The sequence below is a fragment of the Podarcis vaucheri genome (genome assembly GCF_965113315.1).
Source record: "Podarcis vaucheri genome assembly, chromosome: 10".
Classification (NCBI taxonomy): domain Eukaryota; kingdom Metazoa; phylum Chordata; class Lepidosauria; order Squamata; family Lacertidae; genus Podarcis; species Podarcis vaucheri.
Genome location: NC_138748.1, coordinates 42,627,184 through 42,652,647, shown reverse-complemented (window position 1 = coordinate 42,652,647; position 25,464 = coordinate 42,627,184). Strand labels below are relative to the sequence as shown.

General features: G+C 45.6%; 3 protein-coding genes across 12 annotated transcripts in view; 1 reads left to right on the top strand and 2 right to left on the bottom strand.

Annotated features, from left to right (window-relative positions):
- Positions 1-5,506, bottom strand: part of LOC309541848 (suppressor of cytokine signaling 1-like) — a 10,430-nt gene extending 4,924 nt beyond the window's left edge. For 2 of the 5 annotated variants that reach the window (XR_014223966.1, XM_082240047.1), the window contains exons 1-3: positions 4,429-5,506; positions 2,822-3,005; positions 400-551 (exon numbers count right to left, since the gene is read on the bottom strand). The gene's annotated coding sequence lies outside the window, so the exon portion shown is untranslated. The remainder of the gene's footprint in view (positions 1-399; positions 552-2,821; positions 3,006-4,428) is intronic. The other 3 variants (XM_082240048.1, XM_082240049.1, XM_082240050.1) reach the window with 3 other exon arrangements.
- SERHL2 (serine hydrolase like 2) overlaps positions 3,922-25,464 on the top strand; it is a 25,277-nt gene continuing 3,734 nt past the window's right edge. Inside the window, exons 1-10 of one of the 6 annotated variants that reach the window (XM_082240025.1) lie at positions 3,922-4,212; positions 10,444-10,595; positions 17,807-17,956; positions 18,381-18,494; positions 19,698-19,739; positions 19,968-19,987; positions 20,802-20,876; positions 23,363-23,446; positions 23,646-23,758; positions 24,556-24,635. In XM_082240025.1, the coding sequence (XP_082096151.1) occupies positions 17,809-17,956; positions 18,381-18,494; positions 19,698-19,739; positions 19,968-19,987; positions 20,802-20,876; positions 23,363-23,446; positions 23,646-23,758; positions 24,556-24,635 (676 nt within the window). In that variant the 5' untranslated portion in view covers positions 3,922-4,212; positions 10,444-10,595; positions 17,807-17,808. Of the gene's footprint in view, positions 4,213-10,443; positions 10,596-15,224; positions 15,384-15,442; positions 15,822-17,806; positions 17,957-18,380; positions 18,495-19,697; positions 19,740-19,967; positions 19,988-20,801; positions 20,877-23,362; positions 23,447-23,645; positions 23,759-24,555; positions 24,636-25,464 lie in introns of those variants that run through there. The other 5 variants (XM_082240026.1, XM_082240024.1, XM_082240023.1 and 2 more) reach the window with 5 other exon arrangements.
- Positions 23,626-25,464, bottom strand: part of RRP7A (ribosomal RNA processing 7 homolog A) — a 14,730-nt gene continuing 12,891 nt past the window's right edge. Inside the window, exon 8 of the mRNA XM_082240040.1 lies at positions 23,626-23,864. The gene's annotated coding sequence lies outside the window, so the exon portion shown is untranslated. The remainder of the gene's footprint in view (positions 23,865-25,464) is intronic.

The following is a 25,464-nucleotide window of genomic DNA, read 5'->3' as shown; positions in this document are numbered from 1 at the left end:
CCCCATTTGCTCTCCTGATTGGGGCGGCAGGGGCAGGGAGAGAACCTGATACTACAAACAAAAAAGTAACTCCCAAAGTCTGACTCTAGACTGGAGCAGAAATGAAGGCATCTTATCACACAAAGATGATACTGAAAGTCCAAACTCTGAAGGTGAAGAATCTTAGCTAGCAAATTCTGCACTGTTCTGCACTGTTGCGTGTGTGTTGAGTTTTTATGCTGCTGTGCACCATCCTGATATTCTATGAGAGGGCGGTACATAAATACTTTAAAAAATAAACAAATAGCAAAAATGATAAGAGGGCCTAAAATACAGAAGCTGCAAACATTGAAAAGCACAGGAGGTACTAGGGGAGAAAGCAGCACAGCAGAACAGGAGAGAACATGCATTATCAAGTACCTTGAAAGCAGTTCTTGGAAGCGTGCTGACTCAAATTCGTATCAGAGGTTCTTCCTGCTAACAGACTGTCAGCTCCCCAACGAAGTATAGCCATGAAGAGCGGCTGCCAGTCTATAATTAAACTGCCAGAGAAAGCCTGTGATATCTTCACACTGATTAAAAAGGCAGAGAGAGAAAACGATAGCACCTCCAAATGCATGTTACCTTTTTTTAGTTAGTTAGTTTAACAGTAATTATTATAAATGAATTATGAGATTGAAATAATCACATCTTGCAATGTTATGAGACATTTGATTATAAGTATAAAACAGCAATGAGGATCTAATCATGGTTATTTGAGGCAGTAATCTGTTCTATACAACCACTTCAATCTCAGAATGGGGTCAGCTGTCCTTACAGAAAGATAAGCATGGGCTCCACACTTAAGGAAAGATGCTACCTTTGACTTTTTAATTTATGCCACTGGCATCAATGCACAAGGTAGGAATGCAGGAATCTCGGGGTTATGCATCAGTTCTGTGACCGAACAGGAACATTATAGGAATGTGTTGCCAATGCAGCCAAAGGAGGTTCATTTCTTTTATTTCTCAATCCGAACAAAATGGCAGATGGTTTATTCATCAAAATGTTAAGTTTTGCGAGTCTTAACATTCGAGTAAAGCATCTGGATCTTCCATTTTGGTTACAATGCAACACTCCTCATCGGACTATGTTGGACAACTATTTAATACCAACAATAGTGTACCAAATTACACCCCACACTCATATTGTGACTGACCAGATTTTGTTACAAACTAATACAAAGTGGTAAGTGGTGCTACTCTTGTCTTGCCATACGTCAGGAAAATTCCTGACATGTCCTGGTTTTTGGGTGTAAAAATGGTGCCGGGGGAATTTTGCCGAACAGTCAAAATGTCAGAGAAAATCCAGATGTATGGCAATGCAATGGAAAAAGCAGCGTAAACAGCTCAAAATATCACTATTTTTGGGATAGGTTTCCCCCCAAAAGCTTATTTTCTTTAAAAAAGCTCAACAATTTTACTTTTTGAAATATGGCAACCTTCCAGCTGCTCTTGAGAACATAGATATGTTCATATTCATTAGTCACCTGCTCTCAAAATACCAATATTATACCAAATGGATATAGTCCGAACTTCGCAAATCCATATGACCCCACTTTTTCCACACAGGAACACAGAACATAGTAGCTCCAAATTATATCTTTTACTAAGGGAGAACTGACTCAAAATTCATGCCCAAGAAATCTCACCCTTCCCCTAACCCTTCCTAGCATCTTGCCCCCGCATTAATGGAACGGAAGCACTTTGGAGAACATAGAGCATCTCTGACTAGAACGCTATTTTAGGAATGCAGATAAAATGACAAAAATACTGACAATACAGCACATTTTAAGGAAGGCAAAGGATGTTTTGAACAATGACTGCAATGGCACTTTTTGTGTTCCCCAATAAATTGGTATTCAGAGGCACGTGGAAGTAATAGAGCTATCCTGACCAGGAGGAGCCTTTACAGCCATCCAAGGAGGCAGCCATTACTGTCACCTTGTAGTAGTGAATTGCGCTGTGAAGTATTTCCTTTTGTCCTATATCTCCCAAGATTCAGCTCTAATTTCACGAGAGAGGAAGAAAACACTTTCCCCAATCAAATCAATTTTCGAAACCAAAAATCCGCAAACATTTTAACTTCTCACAGGGGACTGTTTTTGTTGCCCTTTTCTGAACTTTCTCCAGCTCCACAAAACCCCTTTTGAGATGTACCATCCAGTAGACAGTATTCCAAGCGCTAAGCAGCAATATTAGGTAACTGACCTCTTGCTCCAAACGATCCCATCCTTTGTGTCATATAATGCAATTACTCAGGAGTGACACAAGCAACATAAATATTACGCATTCAGTAGTACCAGCTTACAGCCAAGAGCCTGCTAACAAATCCAGTATGACCATACATAGAAATTCCTAGATTTCAAAATATAATTATATTTAGAATAAAAACACTAGTTACAGCACCTGCATTTTACAATTATTTTCCGATTACTTGGCAATTGAAGAGCAGTCTTCCAAGTGACCAACAAACGAACACTTGCTTTCATAGCAGATTATGTGTTTAAAACAGGACATGGCAAAATAATACTAGGCGGTCATTTCTCAGGGATGCGTTTGTTACAAGATCCAGCACCGAGCACAGGACTGGATTAAAAGATCTCCAGTACCCCATCCAGCTCCAATTTTATGCTTTTCTAAGCTTTGAAGAACTTCAAGGGGCTCACAGTGAACTAGCCTGGGTTTAGCAAGCCTATTCCAAGTGGGAGCCCCTGAAGTGGTAGCACAATGCACAGAAGCAACACCAACTGTTCTAAGTCACATTGCAAAGACTCTAAAGCAACAATCAGATGCATACTTACTTAAGTGGAATATGTATCAGTGAAGAAAGAGGACCCTTCTTCCCAGTAAACATCTGGGGTAAGAAGACCAGAAAGAAGACCATTCAGAGGATGAAGAAAGTGGACACAGAGCATCTCTCTCTCACCCTCTTTGTAATATTAGAACCCACAGCCATCCAATGAAGCTGAATGTTGGAATTGGCTTCTAAAAAGATGCAGCAATAACCACCAACTTTAAAAGAGAGTTAGGCAACTCCATGGAAGATACAATGGCTATTATCTCCAATTCCCAGGGTCAGCAAACTTTTTCAGCAGGGGGCCAGTCCACTGTCCCTCAGAGTTTGTGGGGGGCTGGACTATATTTTGGGGGGGGGGAAATAAATGAACGAATTCCTATGCCCCACAAATAACCCAGAGGTGCATTTTAAATAAAAGGACACAATTCTATTCATGTAAAAAACATGCTGATTCCCAGACCATCCACAGGCTGGATTTAGAAGGTGACTGGGCTGGATCCGGTCCCCAGGCCTTAGTTTGCCTACCCATGCCCAATACCAAAGGCATGGTCCCAATGACTAGGAAGCACAAGTGGGGAGTATCTCTTGCACTCAGGCCCTACTTGTTGTGAGCTTCCCATAAGCATCTGGTTGTCTACTGAGAACAGGAGACTGGACCAGACTGCTCTTGGGCCTGATCCTGCAGGGGCTCTTCTTGATTCGGCGATTGCCACCAGATTTCTAGAGCTTTCTAGGGTTAGCTGCTCTAAATCAAGTCCGGACTTCTAAATCAAGGGCACGGTGTTTGCAACACCAACATCTGTTCTTGTTTAACTACTTCTGCAGTCTCTCTTCATCTCCAGGAGCTATTAAAAAAGGCTTTGAGGTTAGCCACCGCTTCCTTCCCGAGATGTGACTCAAACAACCCGTTTGAAGCAGGCAGGGGTAACTAACTGCACAGCTTTCCATCGGAGGGGGGGGGAAGACAGAAGAGGGGGGAACCAGGTCTCTTTCCCGTCGCCAGATCAGCTCGCAGGAACACTCCCCCCCCCCCCCACTAATTGGTCCCAGCTGCGGATCCTTCCGCGGCATTCCTGCCTGCCTTGGCGGCGCCCGGGCAGCCGAGCGCTTTGTCTGCGGGGCTGGCGGCTGACTCCGCGGGCTTCAGGCCGCCTTCCAGGGCAGAAGGGGAGCCGGGTGCACCGTTTGCGTGCTTCGGCAGCGATCCGAAAGCCTTGCGCGGGAAAACAGCAGCAACACTTAGGAGAACGGCCAGTTTTGTCAGATATAGGGCTGGATTCAGACTAAGTCCATTGAACTTAGGTCCCAGTCAGGATTTAACACCAGCACCTTCGATTTCAAGGAGACCCAAACTTAGCTTGCTTGCACCCGGATCCTAAGCACGGCTACTCTCTAGTAAGTCTTATGAATTCAATGGGGATTCCTCCCAGGTATGTGGGGTTAAGTTTGCAGCTTCAGTCTGGCTCTTACCTTCATGACGTCGGTGGCTTAACTGGTAGGGGAACCAGATATTCCCTATAGCCCCCCCCCCAAATCTCCGCTTCCAGTCGCCCCCCCCCACCCGTCTTCCCTGAAGCAGCTCAAAAAACAAAAGGAACTTTGCGTACTTACTTCATTGCACTTTGCTACAAAGCAGGCGAGTCTTTTCTTGCTGGAGAACCCTGAAAGGTTTGAGCAAGGAGAAAGAAATGTACTCAGTTTGCAAAGCTGTGAATGCCTCTCTTTGGCTGTTGAATGAGGGTAAACCCCCACCAAACCTCTCGATTTCTTTTTGCAGCGAAGAGTGGGAGAAAAAAGTCCCCCCCCCAAAAAAAATCGAGTAATTAAAAAAATAAGACAAGGAACCAAATGAAGAGTAAGATTTGGGAAGTGCGGAGCTCTTCCGAGCCAGAGCAACGCGCAGCCCCAGCTCCGGGCACGCGGGCTTCCCGGCGGAGGGGGGGGTGCGGGGGCGCAGCAGTTTTGCAGCGCGTCGCGTGCGGGAAGCTTGCGCGCTGCCCAAGGAACCGGCCTCCCAAGTTCCTCGTTCCAGGAATGGGCACTTAAGGGACAACTCGCAATTGCCCCCCTTACTCAGAAACGCAGAGGAGGGGGCTTCTTCTTCCCTGCTCCGCTTCTTCTCCCCGCCCGTGTGACGCAACAGAAGGTGCCCATTAATGCAAAATCAAAAGGACATGTTCGAAATGAGGGGGAATGCTTGCATTAATGACCGCCAGTTGATAATTAGCATTTCCACTGCACGGATTTCGGCGCTGAAGCAGGGCCCGCCAAGAGTTCCAGCCCCATCTGAGAAACTGCCATTCATTTTGTACAATGCAGAGTTCTCTTGTTCGGCCATTCCTCCCAGGAGCTCAAGGCAACATACAGGGTCTCTCTCTCTCTCTCTCTCTCTCACACACACACACACACACACACACTCTTTATCATCTTCACAACAATCCTGTGTTAAGTGAAGAGAGCAATTGGCCCAAGGCCACCTGTCCTAGTGCCTGATGCTCTGTTCACTTGAGGCTGCTTCAGAGCGTGGCAAGCAAAATCCTACAAGCTACAAAAGCAAATTTAATGCCAAGGATTAGAAACCGGTAGCTGTTTACTCGTTTGCTTTTTAATGAGTCAATCGATAAATTAATTCAGTTTAAATACATTTATTAACTACTCTGTATTTTTAGCCCACATATTTTTAGCCCACCTTTCAATGGTTTTTATTTAAATGATCAACGGGGGGGGGGGGGCTTCCAACAACATCCTTAAAAAAACGAATCTGGGCAGCGGGGCAGCGGCAGGACAGGGAAGGTCCTATCTTCTTAACCATATGACAGGTCATCCGAGCCAGAGCAAAGTCAAGCCTTACTAGGCAGAGAGTTCTGTACTGTCGCTACTGCCACAAAGAGCACCTTATCCTATGTACCTGCTGGATGTGCTCGCTCAGCCAGGGTCAGGACCAAGTGAAGAGGCTGCCCTGCTGGTCTTAAAGAGCAGGGAGGCTGATAAGGGAGAAGGCAGCATTTTAAGTATTTGTAGCCTGCTTTTCACTCCAGTCCCAAGGCAGCAGACACTAACATTAAAAGCACAATTACCACAATATTAGTAGCAATCAAAAATAAAATCAGCAGCAAAAGGAAAAATAAATAGAATAATATAATGGACCCAAGTTGTTTTCAGCTTTAAAGGGTTAAAAAATCAGCACTTTGAATTGTGCCTGGAAACAATCCAGAAGCTGATGCAACTATTCTAACAGAGGTGTAATGTGCCCCCTCCCCAAGAACTAGCTCCTGGTAACATACTACAGTGGTACCTCGGGTTACATACGCTTCAGGTTACAGACTCCGCTAACCCAGAAATAGTACCTCTGGTTAAGAACTTTGCTTCAGGATTAGAACAGAAATCGTTCTCCTGCGGTACGGCGGCAGCAGGAGGCTCCATTAGCTAAAGTGGTGCTTCAGGTTAAGAACAGTTTCAGGTTAAGAACGAACCTCCGGAACGAATTAAGTACCTAACCTGAGGTACTACTGTATCAGATTCTGGGCCAGTGACCCATGCCTGGGTGTTTTTCAGAAGTGGTCCATGTAGAGCTCATTGCAGTAATCTGGTCTTGATAGAACAGAAGGGGGTGTCACAATGGATAGCTCCAGGGCTTCTTTTTCAGCCAGAACTCTCAGGTGGGTGCCATTGTGATTCTAAGAAAACAAGGGAGGTGTTCATGGAGAGTTCTGGCACCTCTTTTTCTAGAAAATTGGCACTAGATAGATCTGACTTCTCTAGGAACAGATGCAGCTGGAACACCAGTCCAGAGTGACCAAAAGCACTCTTGGCAGCAATCAAGAGCAGGAAAGAATTGAGGTTTGCGGGTGGTTGACTTTGTACCTCCTCTGTATCCTTTCCACCTCATCGGACTTCACAAACTGAGAAGTATTCATGACATGCAGTTGCTGAAGTTCTATCCACTGGATTTGCTCTAACTGTGGCGTCCAAGTTGCACCAAATTGTACAGGGACTCAGGAAGTGTGTGTGGGGGGGAATGGGCAGAGATAAACTTTTCTCCCTCTCAGTATTACAACCCACAACCATCCAGTGAAGCTGAATGTTAGAAGATTCTGAACAGGCAAAAGGAAGTATTACTGTACACAGAGCATAGTCAAACTAGAATTCATTACCGTAAGAGGTCCTAACATAAACTCTAGTCTAAGCCTCCTTGGATTCATAATGAGGTTTTCTCCATCTCTAGTCTCCATCATACCTACCATTTCATCACCCCAAGTTCTGCCTGGTGTTCCGTCAACCACCCAGGCCATTTCTTGATTCCAGAGATCAAGCACCTGCCAAGGAGACAAAACAATCCTCCTGAGTCATCAGATGGTTTCTGGGTTTCCATATGTTTCTACCCTACTTATGCAATTGCTGCCTAGGATTTCTTTTTTTTTAATATATATTTTATTCAGGATTTTCTTGTTTTACAGAAGTGTAGTGCCTCGTATTTTTTTTTTATGTAACATTTTTACAAATCCGTTTCATTTGTTGAGGCATTAGGGGGAGAAGAAGAGAAAAAAGAAAAAGAAAGGGGGGTGGAGAGGGGGAAGATGGATAGGGGTGGGGTCGGGTGGCGGTGTTTCTATTATGTTTAATGCATGTAGAGTTTGGTGTCAGCGTTGCTTGTGTTGTTCACTTGTGTTCCTTTGGTGGTGAGAGAGATTGGGGTTGGCCTGGGGTGTGATTGTTTGCTTGTGATTGGCTGTGGTGATCTTTGTTTTCGTGTGTGGGTGAGGTGGGTGGGTGTTTTGGATCAGGTTAGCCATATTGATTTGTATGCTGTTGGTGGATTATTGTCACTGTCCTTTTGGGCTGTGTATGTGATAAAGGGGAGCCATACCGGGGTGAAGGCGTCTTCTTCTGTTTGTCCCCGTGTCAGTTTCAGTTTATTACAGTGGTGCTCCGCAAGACGAATGCCTCGCAAGACGAAAAACTCGCTAGACGAAAGGGTTTTGCGGGTTTTGAGCTGCTTCGCAAGACGAATTTCCCTATGGGCTTGCTTCGCAAGACGAAAACGTCTTGCAAGTTTGTTTCCTTTTTCTTAACACCATTAATACAGTTGCGACTTGACTTTGAGGAGCAACTCATAGAACGCGGTGTGGTAGCCTTTTTTGAGGTTTTTGAAGACTTTGGTGATTTTTGAAGCTTTTCCAAAACTTTTCCGACACCGTGCTTTGCAAGACGAAAAATTCGCTAGATGAAAAAACTTGCGGAACGAATTAATTTCGTCTTGCGAGGCACCACTGTAGTTAATTTTTCTAGTAGGGCTGTTTCCCATACTATTTGGTACCATTGGTCCATGCTTACTCCTGACAGGTCTCTCCAGTGTCTGGTTATGGTGTTTCTGGCTGCTGAGAGCAGGTGGGTTATGAGTTCTTTGTGGTGTAAATGGGCATTGTTGTCTTGGAAGATGTTTAGTAGGGCCAATTCTGGGGTGATGTCTATTACTTGCTTAGTTATTTTACATATTTCTTGTATGGCTGTTGTCCAGAATAGTTGGATTTTGGGACACTCCCACCACATGTGGAGGTATGTGCCTGTGGAGGTGCACCCTCTCCAGCATTTTGGTGAGGTTCCTGGGTGTATTAGCGCTAGTTTCCTTGGTGTTAGGTACCACCTGTAGGTGAGTTTCAGTGTGAGTTCTTTTCTTTTCGTTGATATGGATTTAAAGGGGGGTTTAGACCACATTCTGGTCCATTGAGTGGGGTTAATCTCATAGCCTATGTCATTCTCCCATTGTTTTTTGATTGCGTCTAGGGGATTTTGTATATTGCGGATACCGTCCCTTTACCGTTTCCCTTTGTTGTTAGGAGGAGGTTTTTGAAGGTTGTCAGGGGCCTAGTTGCTGCTGATTTTACTGTTGGGTTGTTTAAGAGGGCATGTAGTTGGTGTTGTGTTAACCAGGGCATTTGGGTGTCTTCTAGTTTGTCTTGTATTTCTTGTGTTGACAAGGGTTTGTTATTTTTATAAAAGTCTATTAGGCGATATAAGCCTTTGGTTCGCCAGGTTTTTATCTTGAGGTTTTGTGCTGCATGGTGGAATAATGGGTGGTACGCCAGGGGGATTAGTGGGGATGGGGTTGGGGATAGTTTGCCTATTTGTGTTTTCCATGCTTTGAGCATGGTCTGTGTGTACCTGTTAAGTGTTGTGGGAATTTTCTTTAGTTTGTTTGGGAGGAGTGGGTATGTTGTGGTGCAGGTGTTTTCAATTGTGTCCCTCTCTAGGTGTACCCATTGTTTTGTCTCATCTTCTAGTATATATGGGATTATATGGCGTATTTGGTTGGCATTGTAATATGCTTCTATGTTGGGGATTCCCCATCCTCCTTCTGAGGTGGGGAGGTGGAGGTATTTGGGGCTTATTCTTGGTTTTTTATGTGAGAAGATGAAAGAGTGTAGTTTTCTCTGCCAACTGCAAAGTTGGGATGAGGGGATCCAGATTGGGAGGGTTTGGAATAGGTAGGTTAGTTTTGGGAGTGTGATCATTTTGATCATGGCTATTTTGTTTGAGAGAGTGAAGTTCATGTTATTCCATCTCTTTAGGTCTTTGTTAATTTGTCGCCACAGGGGCTTGTAGTTGTGGAGGTACAATTTATTGAGGTTTCTGGTTATTTGTACCCCTAGGTATCTGAACTTGGTGTGGCAAAGTTTTATTTTGGTGACCTTCGTGAGTTCTTTTTGGGTGTGAGGAGGGGTGTTGAAGCACATAGCTTCTGACTTTGTAAAATTTACCTGTAGGCCCGACACCATTGCAAATGTGTTGAGTTCTCTGATTAGGGAGGTTGCTGTGCTTATGGGGTCTGGTGTTGTGACCATTAGGTCATCTGCAAAGAGCCCTAATTAATAGGTTCTGCCTTTTATTTCCACTCCCTTGATGTCTGTGGCTGCTCGGATGCGGATTGCTAGGGGTTCCAGAGCCAGGATAAATAAGAAGGGAGACAGTGTGCTGCCTAGGATTTCGAGTCTCTGGATAAATTACCAAAAGCTAGAAATCTCAAAATAATACTGAAACACAATGCGCCTGAAATATGCTTGTTACCAGTGTATATGGTGTTGGTACTCACCATGAGGTTGTTATAATAAATGCCACACTTTTAACATTTGGGGGGGGGGAGCTGCGAGTACTGTATACCCTGGAGTACCTCCAGAAAAAACCCCCCACTGCTTGTAACATTTCCCAAACAAATATTATTTGGAATATATTCATAAACATATTCACACTGCTATATACCTGGGATTGTTTAAAAAAGAAAAGAGGGCTGTAGCTCTTTTTAATAAGTAGATTTACACTACATCTTTCTCTTTACAGCTTCCTTTAAGAATCCTTATATTTTGGTAAGTGAAAGATTGAGCCAATTTTCCTCCTGCCAGGAAGCAGATTAGTGGGTCTTTTCACAGAAGCTCCTCCCCTTCTTCTCTAGGACAAAACCAGTTCATTAAGGAACTGTGACAAAGGCTTTCCAGGAAAGTGATTCCCTTTTGATGCTGGTGGAGAAAGAACCAAAGCCCATGACACACATTTCTCCCTGTCCAAATGGGTTACCATGCTTGTTTGATCCCTATGTTCCTATACAGGTCTGAAACCTACTTTTCTTTTCAGATAGGACGCCCATCTGGAACCCAGATGGCTGGTGGGATTTTGCTGTGGTGCCAGAGTGGTCACGTATTTCTGGGGGTACTCAGGGATACACAGTACTGGCACCTTCCCCCCACACTTGTCAGAATCGTGGCACTTACTGTAACAACGTCATGGTGAGTATCGGCACATTTCCTCCCCACCCCCCGAAGAAAAGCACTGGGTATAGGGCAGGTAAAGAGAAACTGAGCAGAAAGAGGGCTTGCAAAACCCCAAGTAAAGCCCCTATATGGTGCTTTGTAAGCCCCAACAATCAGCTGATCATCAGTGCTTGCAAAACACAGGGCTGTGCCTTTGCCGGTTTAATTGTAGACCACATGGGCAAAAATGGGCCACCTGATGTCATTGTGATGCCAGATGATTGTTATGGAAACCTTTGCTTTTTGCTACTCTAATAATAATAATAATAATAATAATAATAATAATAATAATAATAATTTATTATTTGTACCCCGCCCATCTGGCTGGGTTTCCCCAGCCACTCTGGGCGGCTTCCACAGAGACCAAAAATACACTAAAATGTCACACATTAAAAACTTCCCTGATGTCTTCTAAATGTCAGGTAGTTGTTTATCTCTTTGACATCTGAAGGGAGGGCGTTCCACAGGGCGGGCGCCACTATCAAGAAGGCCCTCTGTCTGGTTCCCTGTAACCTCACTTCTCGCGATGAGGGAACCGCCAGAAGGCCCTCGGTGCTGGATCTCAATGTCTGGGCTGAATGATGGGGGTGGAGACACTCCTTCAGGTATACAGGACCGAGGCCGTTTAGGGCTTTAAAGGTCAACACCAACACTTTGAATTGTGCTCAGAAACGTACTGGGAGCCAATGCAGATCTCTCAGGACCGGTGTTATGTGGTCCCAGCGGCCACTCCCAGTCACCAGTCTGGCTGCCGCATTCTGGATTAATTGCAGTTTCCGGGTCACCTTCAAAGGTAGCCCCACGTAGAGCGCATTGCTGTAGTCCAAGCGGGAGATAACCAGAGCATGCACCACTCTGGTGAGGCAGTCCACAGGCAGATGGGGTCTCAGCCTGCGTACCAGATGGAGCTGGTAGACAGCTGCCCTGGATACAGAATTGACCTGTGCCTCCATGGACAGCTGTGAGTCCAAAATGACTCCCAGGCTGCGCACCTGGTCCTTCAGGGGCACAGTTACCCCATTCAGGACCAGGGAATCCTCCACACCTGCCCGCCTCCTGTCCCCCCAAAACAGTACTTCAGTCTTGTCAGGATTCAACCTCAATCTGTTAGCCGCCATCCATCCTCCAATCCTCCAAATCCTCTTAATATTTTATTTGTGCTGGAGAACAGACTCCTGTCAGTCCAGTGCAGCTGGCACCCCAAAACTAGTATGTTTAACCAGATCAGTAGGAGCACATGAGGAACTCTGTAGTTTCAGTAATATAGAGTATCCTAAACAATTCCTGGGAGGGAAAGAGGAAATCAGCGTTTTTCCAGAAAAGGGATTTTATTCATGGAGCAACTGCAAGATCAATTACCGAAAACTATCCCAGATGGGAGGGGGAAGCAGCAGTGAGCCAAATGCAGTATAGTGTACGTATATGGAGAGAAAGGGGTGAGAGCTGGCAGCACTGACAAGAGGGAGAAATTGAGAGAGGGAGAGGGGAAGAGGGTGCTGGTTGATTTTTAAACTTTCCTTCCTTGCAATTTGTCAAAAGCACTTCAGCAGAAGAGAGAACGGGGATCCTCCATGAGGGGGTAAATCCAAGGGCAAATGAAGCTCATGTTCCCAAATTGTAGCAAGAAAACACCATGGAGCACAGTGGTGCAAAGTCATCACCAAACAGTGGCTTCCAGGAGTAAGTTAGGCAAAGTGTCTATGGACCAGTTTGTCCAAAAATGTATGAAAGTCCAAAGGTTCATGAATTCCAGAGTTGCACTAAGCCAGTATTTGAAAAGGCCAGTCCAATAACACATCTGTCAATAGAAGTGCTTTTGAAATCGTGCTGCATTTGGAGAGGGAGTGGTCCAAGGGCTCTGTTCCTCACTCTCAATACTGTAGAGAGGTTCTAGGCACTGGGTAGGTGCAAGTCTGGTGCTAGGTAGAAGATCACATAGAAGAGGTCAGGCCCTTGGTGTTCTCTATTAACCAGTGAGTATTATTTTGTCTGAATGGATGCAGAAGAGAAACTGGCCTTGCAATGTCTTGATAGTCAGCTGTGGGCAAGTTGTAGAGTGAGAGACAATATAGGAAAGCAAAAACACAATGGAGCTGAGCTAGTGTTCTCTAGCAGCAGATTATGTGTTTCTGAATGCCCACTGTTGGTTTGACCAAGGCATGAATTCAGGACCACCTTCAACAGACTTGGAAACCTCTGTCTTCATGTCCTTCCCTGTTTTATCTCCCTTCTGTTGTGTTTCAGATTGATAGTTACCGGTACTTAAAGCACCATGCACATTGATAGTGCTTTCATTATAATAATAATTTAATAATAATTTATTATTTATACCCCACCCATCTGGCTGAGTTTCCCCAGCCACTTTGGGAGGCTCCCAGTATAGTGCTGCCAGGTAGCCTTGCCCCCTTGAATAGCCATCTAGCCAGGGAAGGAGAAAGGTGACTACCCCAGGTAAAAACAAAAAGTGGGGCACAAGCAGTGGAGGGGAGGAGAAGAGGGATGTGGCCCCCCTCCCCCCAAGCAAGCACCTTGCTGAAGGCCCCCTCAAAGCTAGCAGCACCTCTGTTAGCCATTCAGAAAATGCTTTAATAATTAAGTTACCATGGAAACACATCACCAAACTTTCCACACTCTTTTAAGTCTAAAGCCCAGACCAGGTATTGCCTCAGGGCAACCTGCACTGAATAGCTCTATTCACAGGAGACAATCTGACTAAGGAGACTCACTCTGGCTAAGGGTAAGGCTGGCTCTGAATGCAGGAGATGTTGCTTCACATGAGATTTCCTGTTGATGCTTAATCTGATGCTCCATCTGTTAAGTATATTACATTCTGTTAAGCATATTACATTCACTTTTCCGAGCCTGTTCCCTTAAATGAACATTGATTCCCTCGTTGATGATGTGATGCTTAGATCATTCAGCTTGTCCAGTAAAAATCATTTACTAGGATTATTTTGAATGAAGAGGTGTGTGGTATTCATTCCTTTCCAGTAAGGTCCGAGTTCCACTAAGAGCTGATTGACTTAGTGGAACTTGGATCTCATGGGAAAGCTGCTAAATACCGCACACACACCTGATCCATTCAAAATAATCTTTGCAAATGAATTTTACTAGGATTGATCTAGTTTTTAAAGTGTTGATTCAATGTCAGGCAACCTCTGAATTATTTGCCGGCTAAGCCTGATAGGTGATGTTTCTATGGACTATTAAGCTAGAGTTGTGTTTGTTCCAGAGCCTTGCTTGTCACAATTTCCTCTCAAATATTGTGGGGAACCGTGTATTTGTGTTAAACAAATGCGAATAGGAGAAACAATAACTACTTTCCACACTGGTCTGCAGCCTTCGTTCTGGCCAGGCTGATGTGCCTTACCATAAATTCTGTGCCAACAGGAATTCAGAAGGTAAAGCTTTTCCTGGCATGCACAAGAAGCAGAGGACATTTCATCTGCTTCTGATGACACAACAATTAAAGGCAGCAGGCCAGGGCACTGCTACAAGAAAGCTGGCAGCTACAACTCCAGCTCAGAAATGAAAATGTTTCACAGGTTTTTGCTGCAAACAAGAGAATGGAGCCTTTTACTGTACCACTGTGGATTGGAAGCTGGTATGAATCCATAGTGACTTCTGCTGTTCCCCATCATTTTTTGCTTGCTAATTATAACGGGACAGCAATTATTCTATTAAACTTTCAAGGCTGAACTCACCTGTAGTGGCCACCAGGGGAGGCTACATTGGACCATTGGAGCTGTTAGCTTCAATTTATGTATTTTGTTAGGAGCAAAATGTCTCTCATTATGACAAGAAGGCTTGAATATACCCAGTAAACTGAGGCTTTGGATGCAGCGCTTATAGGGATAACAATGTGTATGCATAGGCACACACCCAGGTGTGTGAAGGCTAGGCTACCCAGTATCAGGGATGGAAACAGATAGTATCCAAACTGCAGCAGTTTAGTTCAGTCAGGGGAGCTAAAAAGGTGCATGGGGTCCTTATTTTTCCTACAGCAGGGAAACTATCAACCCTGGAGTGGGACATAGCTATAACGTCCCCAAAGGCCTCATTCTCCATCCTCTCAGATTTTCCAGGTCAGCCACTGTAGGCTCAAGGGAACAAAATTATTCGTAGAGAGCCAGGGACCCATTGCACCTTGGACACACACAGCTTCTGTCCAACAGGCAGATAGTTGTACATGTGACAGACAGCGCAAAACAGTGGAAATGTATAAACGAAGATGGTAAAATATTTTGCACATTTCAAGCTATACCAGTGACGAATGCTGATTTCAACCCATGATGTTCCTTGCTGCACCATTTCATACGCCAGCTTCCTTTCAGGCCCCTGGTCAAGATCGAACATCCCAGTTACAACTTACATTTTACAGGGCAACCCCATGCAATCATATTTACTGGAAAGCAAGTTTGGCAATGTTCAATGAGATTTCCTCCATGCGGTCTTAGCCTGTGCAAACTTACCTGGAAGTAAGCCCCGTGGAGCATAATGGGGCTTCCTTTCAAGTAAACATGCACAAGCTCGCGCTGTGACAATAGGATTCAATTCTTGCATAGGGTTGCATAGGACGCTCTGAATTCCAGAGCAAGGAAAAGGCAGAAGGAACGAGCGTCCGGTCCCTTTAAGAGCTGCAAGCTTGCTCTTTGCATCTCGCCGCACAGAGGGAAGTCTTTCTCTCTGGTTCCGGCAGCTGCAGATGGGGGAGAGAGTTGCTTTTCTTCGCACAGCTTGAAAGCCAGAGATCTGCGTCCCGCGGTGAGTGACTCGGCCGGATCATTGCAGCGGTCCCTTCGGGTCCGGTGCCTTGTACTTTCACGCCGTTACTTTCCCCCCTCTTAATTATTAAGCAAAGTTTTCAGCCTTCCACTTCGTTAATGCTCGACAGAGTTGGCGCTGGGTCAGCAGCTTTGGAGACGGGAGAAAGTCCCCTCCGTGGGCCTGTCCAGCTCTGTATTTCTAGTAGGAAAACGCCGACAGACTCTTTTCGAGCCCTTCACGCGCATTATTGAGTGTTCAGGATTGTTAGGGGGCGACAAGGCAGGTCGCGGGCGGCACAACTTGTTGCAAAGTCCACCGCGTCTGACTCGACAATTCTCTGCTGGGTCTCTGTGTGAGACGCAATGGAGAAGAGGGGGCCTCTGAGCATGTGCAGCGACGGCCAGCCCTGCCCTTCGCCACCGGAGCCATTCACCGGTACAGATTCACAACTTTATCGTGCTTTATAGATAGTCCTGACCCCAGTGGGCTTCTTTTAGAAATTAAGCTTAATTAAGAAAATTAATGGGATATACGGGCACAGATGCGTGCAGTAAAAGTAGGTTAGTCAGTAGTCCTCCGATGTTGTGTCCAGCATTGCATAAGGGTGTGAGAGGTCAACGAGTAAACAGGTAAACTGCGGCTGCTTTATCTTTTCATTTTCCTCCTCTCTTACACAATAACCCTATAAGTACTGATGCAATAGCATTGATTCAAATATTTATTGGTAACTTTAGGCACCCGCAGTTAAACTTGTTTCTCAGTTTTGATGTCAGCTGTGCTCTATGGAGGGAGTGCATACTGCCCTTAACTTAAAAATACCATTTCCACTTAGACTGCTTTTTATAATAATAATAATTTGTTATTTATACCCCGCCCATGTGGCTGGGTTTCCCCAGCCACTCTGGGTGGCTCCCAAAAGAATTAAAAGCACAATAAAACATCAAACATTAAAAACTTTGCTAAACAGGGCTGTCCTCAGATGTCTTCTAAAAGTCAGATATTTATTTCCTTGACATCTGATGGGAGGGCATTCCACAAGGCAGGCGCCACCACCGAGAAGGCCCTCTCCCTGGTTCTCTGTGACCTCACTTCTCGCAGGGAGGGAACCGCCAGAAGGCCCTCAGAGCTGGACCTCGGTGTCCAGGCAGAACGATGGGGGTGGAGACGCTCCTTCAGGTATACTGGGCTAAGACCATTTAGGGCTTTAAAGGCCAGCACCAACACTTTGAATTGTGCTTGTAAATGTACTGGGTGTTTGAAGCAGGGGTCCTGTTTCCCACCTATGTTGGTTCTTGTGGGAAGGGAGTGGTGAGCCTGGGCAAAACAGACACCTAAAGGTTCCACCTCAGTGCCAGGCTTTGGTTTGAGGCAACCTTGAAGAGCCTTCCAAATGGTTGATTGTGCAGTAAATTTTGCTTTCTAATGGCGTTTGTAGTGTGTGCGTGCGCCAGTGGTGGGCAAAGGGTGCATTGCAAATTGAGAATAAGACCCTGAATATTGAGACTTGAGACTTGAATATTGAGAAATGTCATCACTGTTCAATCAGCATCCCATAAATGTAGATGTCACTAGCAACATTTTGCTGTGTTTTTGTATGTGCTGTAAGCCACCCAGAGTGACTGGGAAAACCCAGCCAGATGGGCGGGGTATAAATAATAAAATTATTATCATCATCATCATTATTACAATCATCATTATTATTGGACTTGGCAGTCCCCATCAGTGGGTGAGTGTAATAGAATGTGGCTCATGTTGGCTGAGGCAGAGGCTTGATCACCTCTGACATGCTCAAGAGACATTTTGTTGGGGTGTGGTGGGTCAGCCTTTGACCTTAAGCTAATCCTGGAAGCCCATCATCTTCTGTATGTTTCCTTGCCTGGCAATGAGCTGAGAAGCTTCTGGAACTTAGGGGAAGAGCAGCAGAAACTCAGTGAGTCAAGAAGCATTTAATCATTGTCAGGTTCCAAATATCCCTAGGGGCAGACCATCCCAATGGGTCCCTCATTCCTGCATCTTTCTGAAGGGGGTGGAAAGAGGCAGCCAGCCAGACAAACCAGCGCTGCCTGATATATTTGTTTCAGTGACTGGATGCACGGGGCCAGAATCTGTTTATTGACTTTTTGTTTGTTTATTTATTACATTTATATGCCTCCTTTTCTCTCAAGGTGGTCAGATAGTTCTCCCCAATTTATTATCACAACAATCCTGCAGTGTAGGTTAGGCTGAGAGATGGTGTGACTGGCCCAAGGTCACCCGGTGATTGGGGATTCAAACCCTGGTCTCCCAGGTCATAGTCCAACACTCTAACCGTTATGCCACACTGATCAGCGTTGGTGTCCAGTGGTTATGAGACATAGGTGAGACTGCCTTCTCTGGTAACACTATCATCACCAGGAGACGCTTCTGTTGTTTCATTTCAGACATGATCTCAGAGATGAAGTTAATGGTCCCCTGGGGCCACATCGCAGCCAAGGCATGGGGATCTCCACAAGGCCGCCCGGTCCTCTGTTTGCACGGGTGGCTGGACAATGCAAACACTTTCAACAGGCTCATCCCCTTACTCCCCAAAGGTAGGATTCCTCGTTGGGTCCTGTGTTGTTTATTCTTTTATTTGAACAGCTGGCTAACAATAGTTAGTTGTGGTGCACAAGTAACTTAATACAATGAAATTGTAGTACAGTGGTATCTCAGGTTAAGTACTTAATTCATTCTGGAGGTCTGTTCTTAACCTGAAACTGTTCTTAACATGAAGCACCACTTTAGCTAATGGGGCCTGCTGCTGCCGCGCCGCTGGAGCACCATTTCTGTTCCCATCCTGAAGCAAAGTTCTTAACCTGAGGTAATATTTCTGGGTTAGCGGAGTCTGTAACCTGAAGCGTCTGTAACCTGAAGCGTGTATAGCCTGAAGCGTATGTAACCCGAGGTACCACTGTACTTTATACAGGAGTGTGGTTTGGCACCTGACTTGTTTCCCTTCCCTTTGTTCTCTTTCAGATTGTTACTACATGGCCATTGATCTTGCAGGACACGGCCTGTCATCCCACCGCCCACCTGGGGCAATCTATCACTTCATGGATTATGTGGGTGATGTGCGCAGGGTAGCAGCAGGTGAGCCTGTTGGATTTGTTTGTAGCCTGTAGGCAATTTGAATTTCTCAGTGGCCTGGCTCTATATTTCTCCTGGCTGCAGTCAAGACAGTTTCTCTCACACTTCCTGATCAGCCGAAGCCAGCAAGTTCTCCCCAACCCACTTTCAAGGCCAGACATAAAACTTTGCAGCCCTTGCTTTAATTAGACAGGCTCCAAAGCCTCTAAAATAAAACACTAGTCACAACTGGCACATACATACAGTTACAGTTTTACAGGTTGTAAATTCTCAGTGTAGCAGTTCTCAAGAGTAGGTGTAAACCTTTCACCTTAATCTAGTTTGGTAAAACCGGTTAGTAGGCATTGAGCTTTGACATCATTCCTGTTTTTTAGTTGTGGAAGGCAAATTGTTACCGAGTTAATAATTGTGAATGCCCGTCTCAGATCCTAAAGCCCAGCCACATTGCATAGGGCATAGTCTTGTTGTAGGAAATGTACATTGTGGGAGCTGAGCCTCTATGAACATTCCCTGTGCAATTTAGGGGATTAGCTCCTATTGCAGCATTAACCATTTCCCAATTTCCCAACATCCTTTTCTTCCTGTGCAGCTTGTTAGCTGCCTGTTTATCAAAAAACTCAATCAGGCATTCCCTTTTAGAGGGACTTCAGATTCAAGAAGTATCTAAAGAAGTGTGCATGCACACGAAAGCTTATGCCCAGAACAAACTTAGTTGGTCTCTAAGGTGCTACTGGACAATTTTTTAATTTATTTCGACTGCTTCAGACCAACATGGCTACCTACCTGTCTCTTGCCTGGGACAGCCTGCACTAGCTTTCTCCAACCTGGTGACTTCCTGATGTTTTGCACTATGATTTCCAGCCGTGCTAGCTGTGGCTGTTGGGAGAGCCACTTCCGGCTTGCCCAGGAGGTGGGGTTGCGGGCTTCACGCCCACCCCACGTGAGCGGGGGCTGGTCGCAGCCCCCGCGAGAGCAGGGAAATCCCGGCCGGGCCTGCCCTCCCCAGCCAGCCAACCAGCTGGCTGGGGGGGCGTGGCCTGTCCTATTTAGGGCTAGCACAGAGGGGGCTCGCCCTCTTTTCGCCGGCTAGCCCTTGAGCCGTGATGTGGCTAATGTTTGTATTGTGATGCTGCCGATTGCCTGGGGGCTTGTGAAACCTGGGCTATCTGGTCTTAACTCATCCTCTCATTTGCTCTCTTTTTTTAGCCATGAAATGGGATCGGTTTACCCTTATGGGCCACAGTTTGGGTAAGTGACTTGTTCCCCGAGGAAGCTGGTGTTTCTCACACACAAGTGAAACCTCAACTTCCTGCCATTTCTCTTTCTCTTTGGCAAATCACTGCACCTCCCCCCCTTTGTTTGTTCACTTATCAAATTATGGTCCTGTTCTCTCATTGCTGGTCAGTTTATACCCTTTGGACTATATGGGTGGTCACTGTGTTCATATAAACCTGACTTCTTTTTTCTTTCCTACAGGTGGGAGTATTGCAGGCATGGTGAGTATATTCTTATCCGGGCATTTTCATTATTCCCTCTATTTCCAGTGTTCAGGGTTTGAGTGCCACTGATTATGTAGCAAGAACAACACCATCCATACACAAGAGGAACATATCGGAAGGCATGGAAGAATTCTGTGCAGAAGTGTGTTAGAAAAAGGAAAAACAACAAGAAACACCCCCCAACAGCCCAATGAGAACTGAGTGACCACACAATGCTGACTCAGCTGGGGTGGAGGATAAAGTTTTGGGGTGGGGGAAGGAGGAATAGAAGGGCTGGGATCTTGAACAGCAGCACCATAGACTTGCAACACTGTGCTGTGGCTCCCAGTTATCTACAGTAATAGCAATCTCCTTTCTCTGGGTGCTGATCTTTATGTTGCCAAACCTTCACCATCCATCCCCAAGAGGGACGGGTTGGCAGGCTCAAGACCCTCAGCTTTTCAGAAGTACAAAAACATATTTAGGAAACAAACTCTTAATAAGAGAGGGATTTTTAAAATTAGAAATAGCCCAGTGAAGACTGAGCATGCTCAGTAGGCGTGGAATGCTGTCTGGCTGTTGGAAATTTAATAGAAAACCAAAGGAAGTGGACAAAGACTAGACCATCCTCCAGAGGCGTATTCTACATTGCAACATTTTGTTGCAGAACTCACTTATCTATATAGAAATGCCTCTTCTCAAAACAGTTTTTTCGTGTGACAAACACACAAGAGAATAAGAAATGCTATCTGGACAGAAGTGATAGGAATTACTTTTTGTTCCTGCGGTAAAAGAGCTAAACTTCCTTTCTTTTTCCCCTCTGTCTTCCTAGTTCTCTAGTATTTTCCCTGAACTGGTGGACAAGCTGATCCTGGTGGAATCGTATGGGTTTTATCCTGCACCTCAGGTTAAATTCTATTATTATTATTTTTGCTACCCTTGCAGTATAGTTGAGAGAAGTGGCATGAACTGAAGAAGCCATATAAGTTTCTTTGCTAATAGAAGGTGGTTATTTTTGAGGTAGTGTTGAGCCTGGTGTGGGGCATATGGGAGGCAGCCCCACCTCTGCCCTCCTTTATAAGGTGGAAGGCTAGTGGGTACATGGCAAGTAGGTTGGACAAAAGACTTGTGCCTTTTTGACAGTGCCCAGGGCTGCTGCTGTAGATGCAGCACCACAACTATTCGCTTTACTCAGGCCTAGGCTAGACGCTAAACACAATTTATGTAATTAGCAATTTTTAAAATCACAGATGTGGGTTGGAACCCTGATGTGAGTTGAGCAGCCACCCGTGCCATTTGGGCAAGTGCAAATTGCTGGCTACACGGACTCATGCCTATTTGCCTCAACAACTTACTGTATTTTTCCGTGTATAACACGCCCTCATCTATAAGACGACCCCCATTTTTGGGGGTGCAAACTAAAGAAAATGGCTCCCCCTGGTTCATTCCCCCTCTTCTTGCTGTCCTTGTTTCCTGCAGGCAGAGCCTGAGGCGAGGAGGAGGGGGAGGGATGCCATTGCCTTGCTATGAGGTGACTCCCGCCCTCTGTACTCTCCTCCTCCTCCTCCAACCACGGAGTGACTTGCTCTGTGGTGGCGCTGCTGCTGCCTGCCTGCCTGCCTGCCTTCCTTGCTGGCGACAGGGGCGGCTCACACGCTTTCTTATTTATTGAGGGAAGCGGGGGTAAGGGTGCGGGGAGAAGAACATGAAGGCGGCAGGCAACGGGCAGCCGTGGTGGCAGCAGCAGCAACAGCTGAGGTGAAGTGGCGAAGGCAGAGGACGAAGAGGGCAGCGAATGCAGTCATCTCCTTTTCGTTGTTATATTATCCTTTGGCTCCCCACAGAGGGAATGGCTCATGCCGGGGCTGCGGGAAGTGACGAGCCCTTGCTGTGCAGAGACCGCCGGTCTCTGGCGGCGGCGCTGGTGATGTGGGACGCGCTGTTTCTGGAGATTGCTCACACATCAGCCCTGCACTGCCACGCATGCGCAAAACCCACCTATCAGCTATTCCACTGGAGCCAGAAGCCGCAGCAACAGCCAACCCACACCAGCCCTTGTTGCAGCCACTAATAACACCACTGACTATCTCAGGCTAGCGGAAGCAACGAATCCCACGACACCAAAATGCACTGTGGATAAGACGCCCTCCCATTTTTTGATGTTTGTTTTGAGGGGGAAAGACCTCATCTAATACACGGAAAAGTATGGTAGTCAAGTGGATTATCCCATTTGTTAGGGAACTCACACCCCTTTCCTTTAGTGCAGTAGATTTCCAGAGTTATGAGGCAGATTTGCAAGGAAGAGAGGCACAACGGTCTGAATATGTTGTCAAAGAAACCGGAAGTCTGTGGTTACTGTGATTCCTGCTTTGCAGGAGTTTAGACTAGACGACCCTTTGGATTCATTCCAACTCTATGATTCTATTGGGAGGAGCCGACAGTTCAGGCTTAGCATCACGTGTAGATTTAGGACCAGTCAGTGGATATATTAATTTTGAAAAGAGCCATTCCCAGAGGTGTGTTAATTACTGAGAAGGAGCAAGGTACAGGAAAGGTGATTGCTCCTCCCCACATGACGAGACTTTTCTACCACTGCCACTTTTACGTCTTTTAAGTGCTGGCTTTAATCAGAAAATAGATAAGTAAATCTGTTTTCATATATCCTGTGAACCATCTTGGCTCCTGCACTGGGAGAGAGGCAGGGCAATATATAAAATAAACATTTAATTAAAATTTAAGTGATTTTTTTCCCAGCTGGAAAGTATTTCTTGCAATTGTAGAGGCAGTGGGTGAAAGGCAAACTTCCCTCCCTTGCATGCTTAAGTTTCTGGGATGTGATTTAACCCAGCTCTCATGGCAATCTTGGAGTCAGTCAAAATGTGTAGACAAAAAGCTTTTCTCTCCCAAAATTAGCAACTGCATGTGCCAGTGATGGGATACAAAGAATTTGATCTATAACTCAGGGATCTCTAAGAGGTCTATTATACTAATACAGCATTGTTCTAAGGCTGGGCGATATCTGGTTTTCAACATCAGGATATGTCATGAGCTAAATAAGGGTTGAACTATGTAGAGGCATTGACTGGCTTCAGTTTTTCCAAGGTGACTTTTGCACACACATCATGATTTGCGATATATTGCCAGGTCAAAAATTATGAAACGCAATATCACAATATGGACTTCAAACTGATTTGGGATGATATATTGATATACCGCCCAGCCCTAGTCCTGTCCAATGTTTACTGGTTGCACAGAATGACATGAGCTTAATCAGGACACGTTTGTGTGTGTGACTTTCAGGGAATTCAACTGGCTCTCGTTCCTAGGAGGATTTCCTCCCACAAAAGCCGCTGCCCAGGCTCTGTTATTGTTTGTTGGCTCTCTTGTTGGCAGGGTTATCAAAGGGGCCCGGGATTACATACAGAAAAGAAGCCGAGGTTGCTGTTCACCCCTAGAGATGCTTTCTCACGTTTAGAGGTGAGGTTGGAAGGCAGCATGGCATTGGAAGTCAGGCCTAGTGGTGTCAGAGTGCATAGAAAGAGCTAACCCTTTTAATTCCTTTACTTTTGTCTTACCTTCCCAAGAAGCTAATACTAATGTTGTTGTTTTGTATACCTTGTGAGGGGCTTTGGGTGTAACAGACTTCTGAAAGCAGATGACTACGTCTGATTTATAGGAATTGGAGAAGATCTGCAAGTCCCAGCGGGAGGTAATTGAGGAACTGCTGAATTTTGAGACCAGCAAGTACCATTCCCCCAAAGTACGCAGTCCTGAAGCAGCCCTTCAGAGGTGAGTTCCCTTCTTTGGTCTCTGGCAACTGTTGGGTGTTTCGTCCCTGGGGGTACAGCAAGGTCTGTCCTGCCAAACATAGCCGCCTCTTTCCAAATCCATTATTCTGAAAAAGGAAATGTTCTTTTATTTTATTTATTGCATTTATATCCCACCTTTCTCTCCAAAGAGCTCGAGATGGCGTGCATGATTTCCCTCCTTCTCATTTAATGCCCACAACCCTGTGAGGGTAGGTTATTGCTGAGAGGCAGAGACTGGCCTAAGGTCACCCAGTGAGCTTCACAGCTGAGTGAGGATTTTGAACCCTTGTCTCCAACATTCTGACCACTGCATCATACTGGCTCCCTTGCAGAATCAAAACCAAGATACTAGAATGGGGGGGGGGGAGACAACCAAGGAAATGGTGCTCAAAACTTAGGTACTTAGCTAAAATGCCTTCCCAAACCTAACTTAGTCGTGTATGTTTATTTCAGTGGTTCCACTCTTGAGTAAAACTTGGTTGAATACCACCCACGTTTTTGTCACCCCCCAAAAAAGGAACGTAACTGGTGTCCCTGGTTCATATCAGTGATTTGTCAGGTCCAGGGTCCTGTTTGATGGCATCACCATTGAATGCTTTCTGAAGTGTACAAGGCATCAGTGTTGTACAAGAGCTGAACGTAGATTCAGGATGGACAAATGTGGCTGGGTAACATTTGATAAGATGAGGGATTAGTGAGTGGTGGCATTACTAAGAAGGCAGTTCTTGCCTGCATCTTACTGACAAAATTGTACATGTTTCTGCTTGACTTGCCTAGGTTAATGGAAGCAAACAGCCAGCTAACAGAAGAGAGTGCTAAGGTACTGCTGGAGCGAGGGGCTTCTGAGGTGGCAGGAGGTAAGAGGCTAAGATGCAAAGAGATCCCTGTTGTGTTTCACCGGACCTGCAATTAGGGGAGCAGAGCTTGGTGGCAGAGCACATGGGAAGTCTCAGGTTTAATAGCTGGCATCTTTGGTTCCAGGGGACTGTTGCAGTCTTGTGTGAGACACTAGAGACCTGCTGCCCATTGGTCTGACTCTGCCTGAAGATCTAAAATGATCTAGCACAATCGGTGGCGCATTCTGTGGCTAAATATTCAGAACTGACCTTGTTTGTATGATAGTACTGACATGCTGCCTTCCAAGGCAATTTATGAAGGGATTGTTGAAACCTTAAAAGCTATTAAAAACAGCAGCAGTTTGAAATTAAGAAGTTTACTAAGATCTAAGTTAAAACCCATTTCAGTCCAGAGGTGCTACTTATGGGAGGGAGTTCTTAGGCGCTGAAAAGGTCAGTCTCGAGGGTTCGCCAGACTGATGGATTTTGGCCACAATCTCTGAGAGGGTCCTTGCAAGGCCATTCTTAAGGCCCATCTTCAAATGACCTTGTCCAAACAGTTTAGAGCTTTACTTTTTACCACCAGCAATTTACACTGAGCCTGGAAACAACCAGGCAGCTAATGCAACTGAAATGGATTATGTGCTATATGCTCTGAGTGCCTGTTGTCCACAAACACCCTAGTGCTGTGTTCTGTACCAGCTGAAGTTTCCAGACCATGTTTAAAGGCAGCCCCATACAGTCCAGTCTGGCTGTAACCAGGGCATGTGCCACTGAGGCAAGGTCCACTTTCTGCAGAATGGGTCACAGATGATGAAACAACCTAAGCTGCTAAAAGGCACTCTTAGTC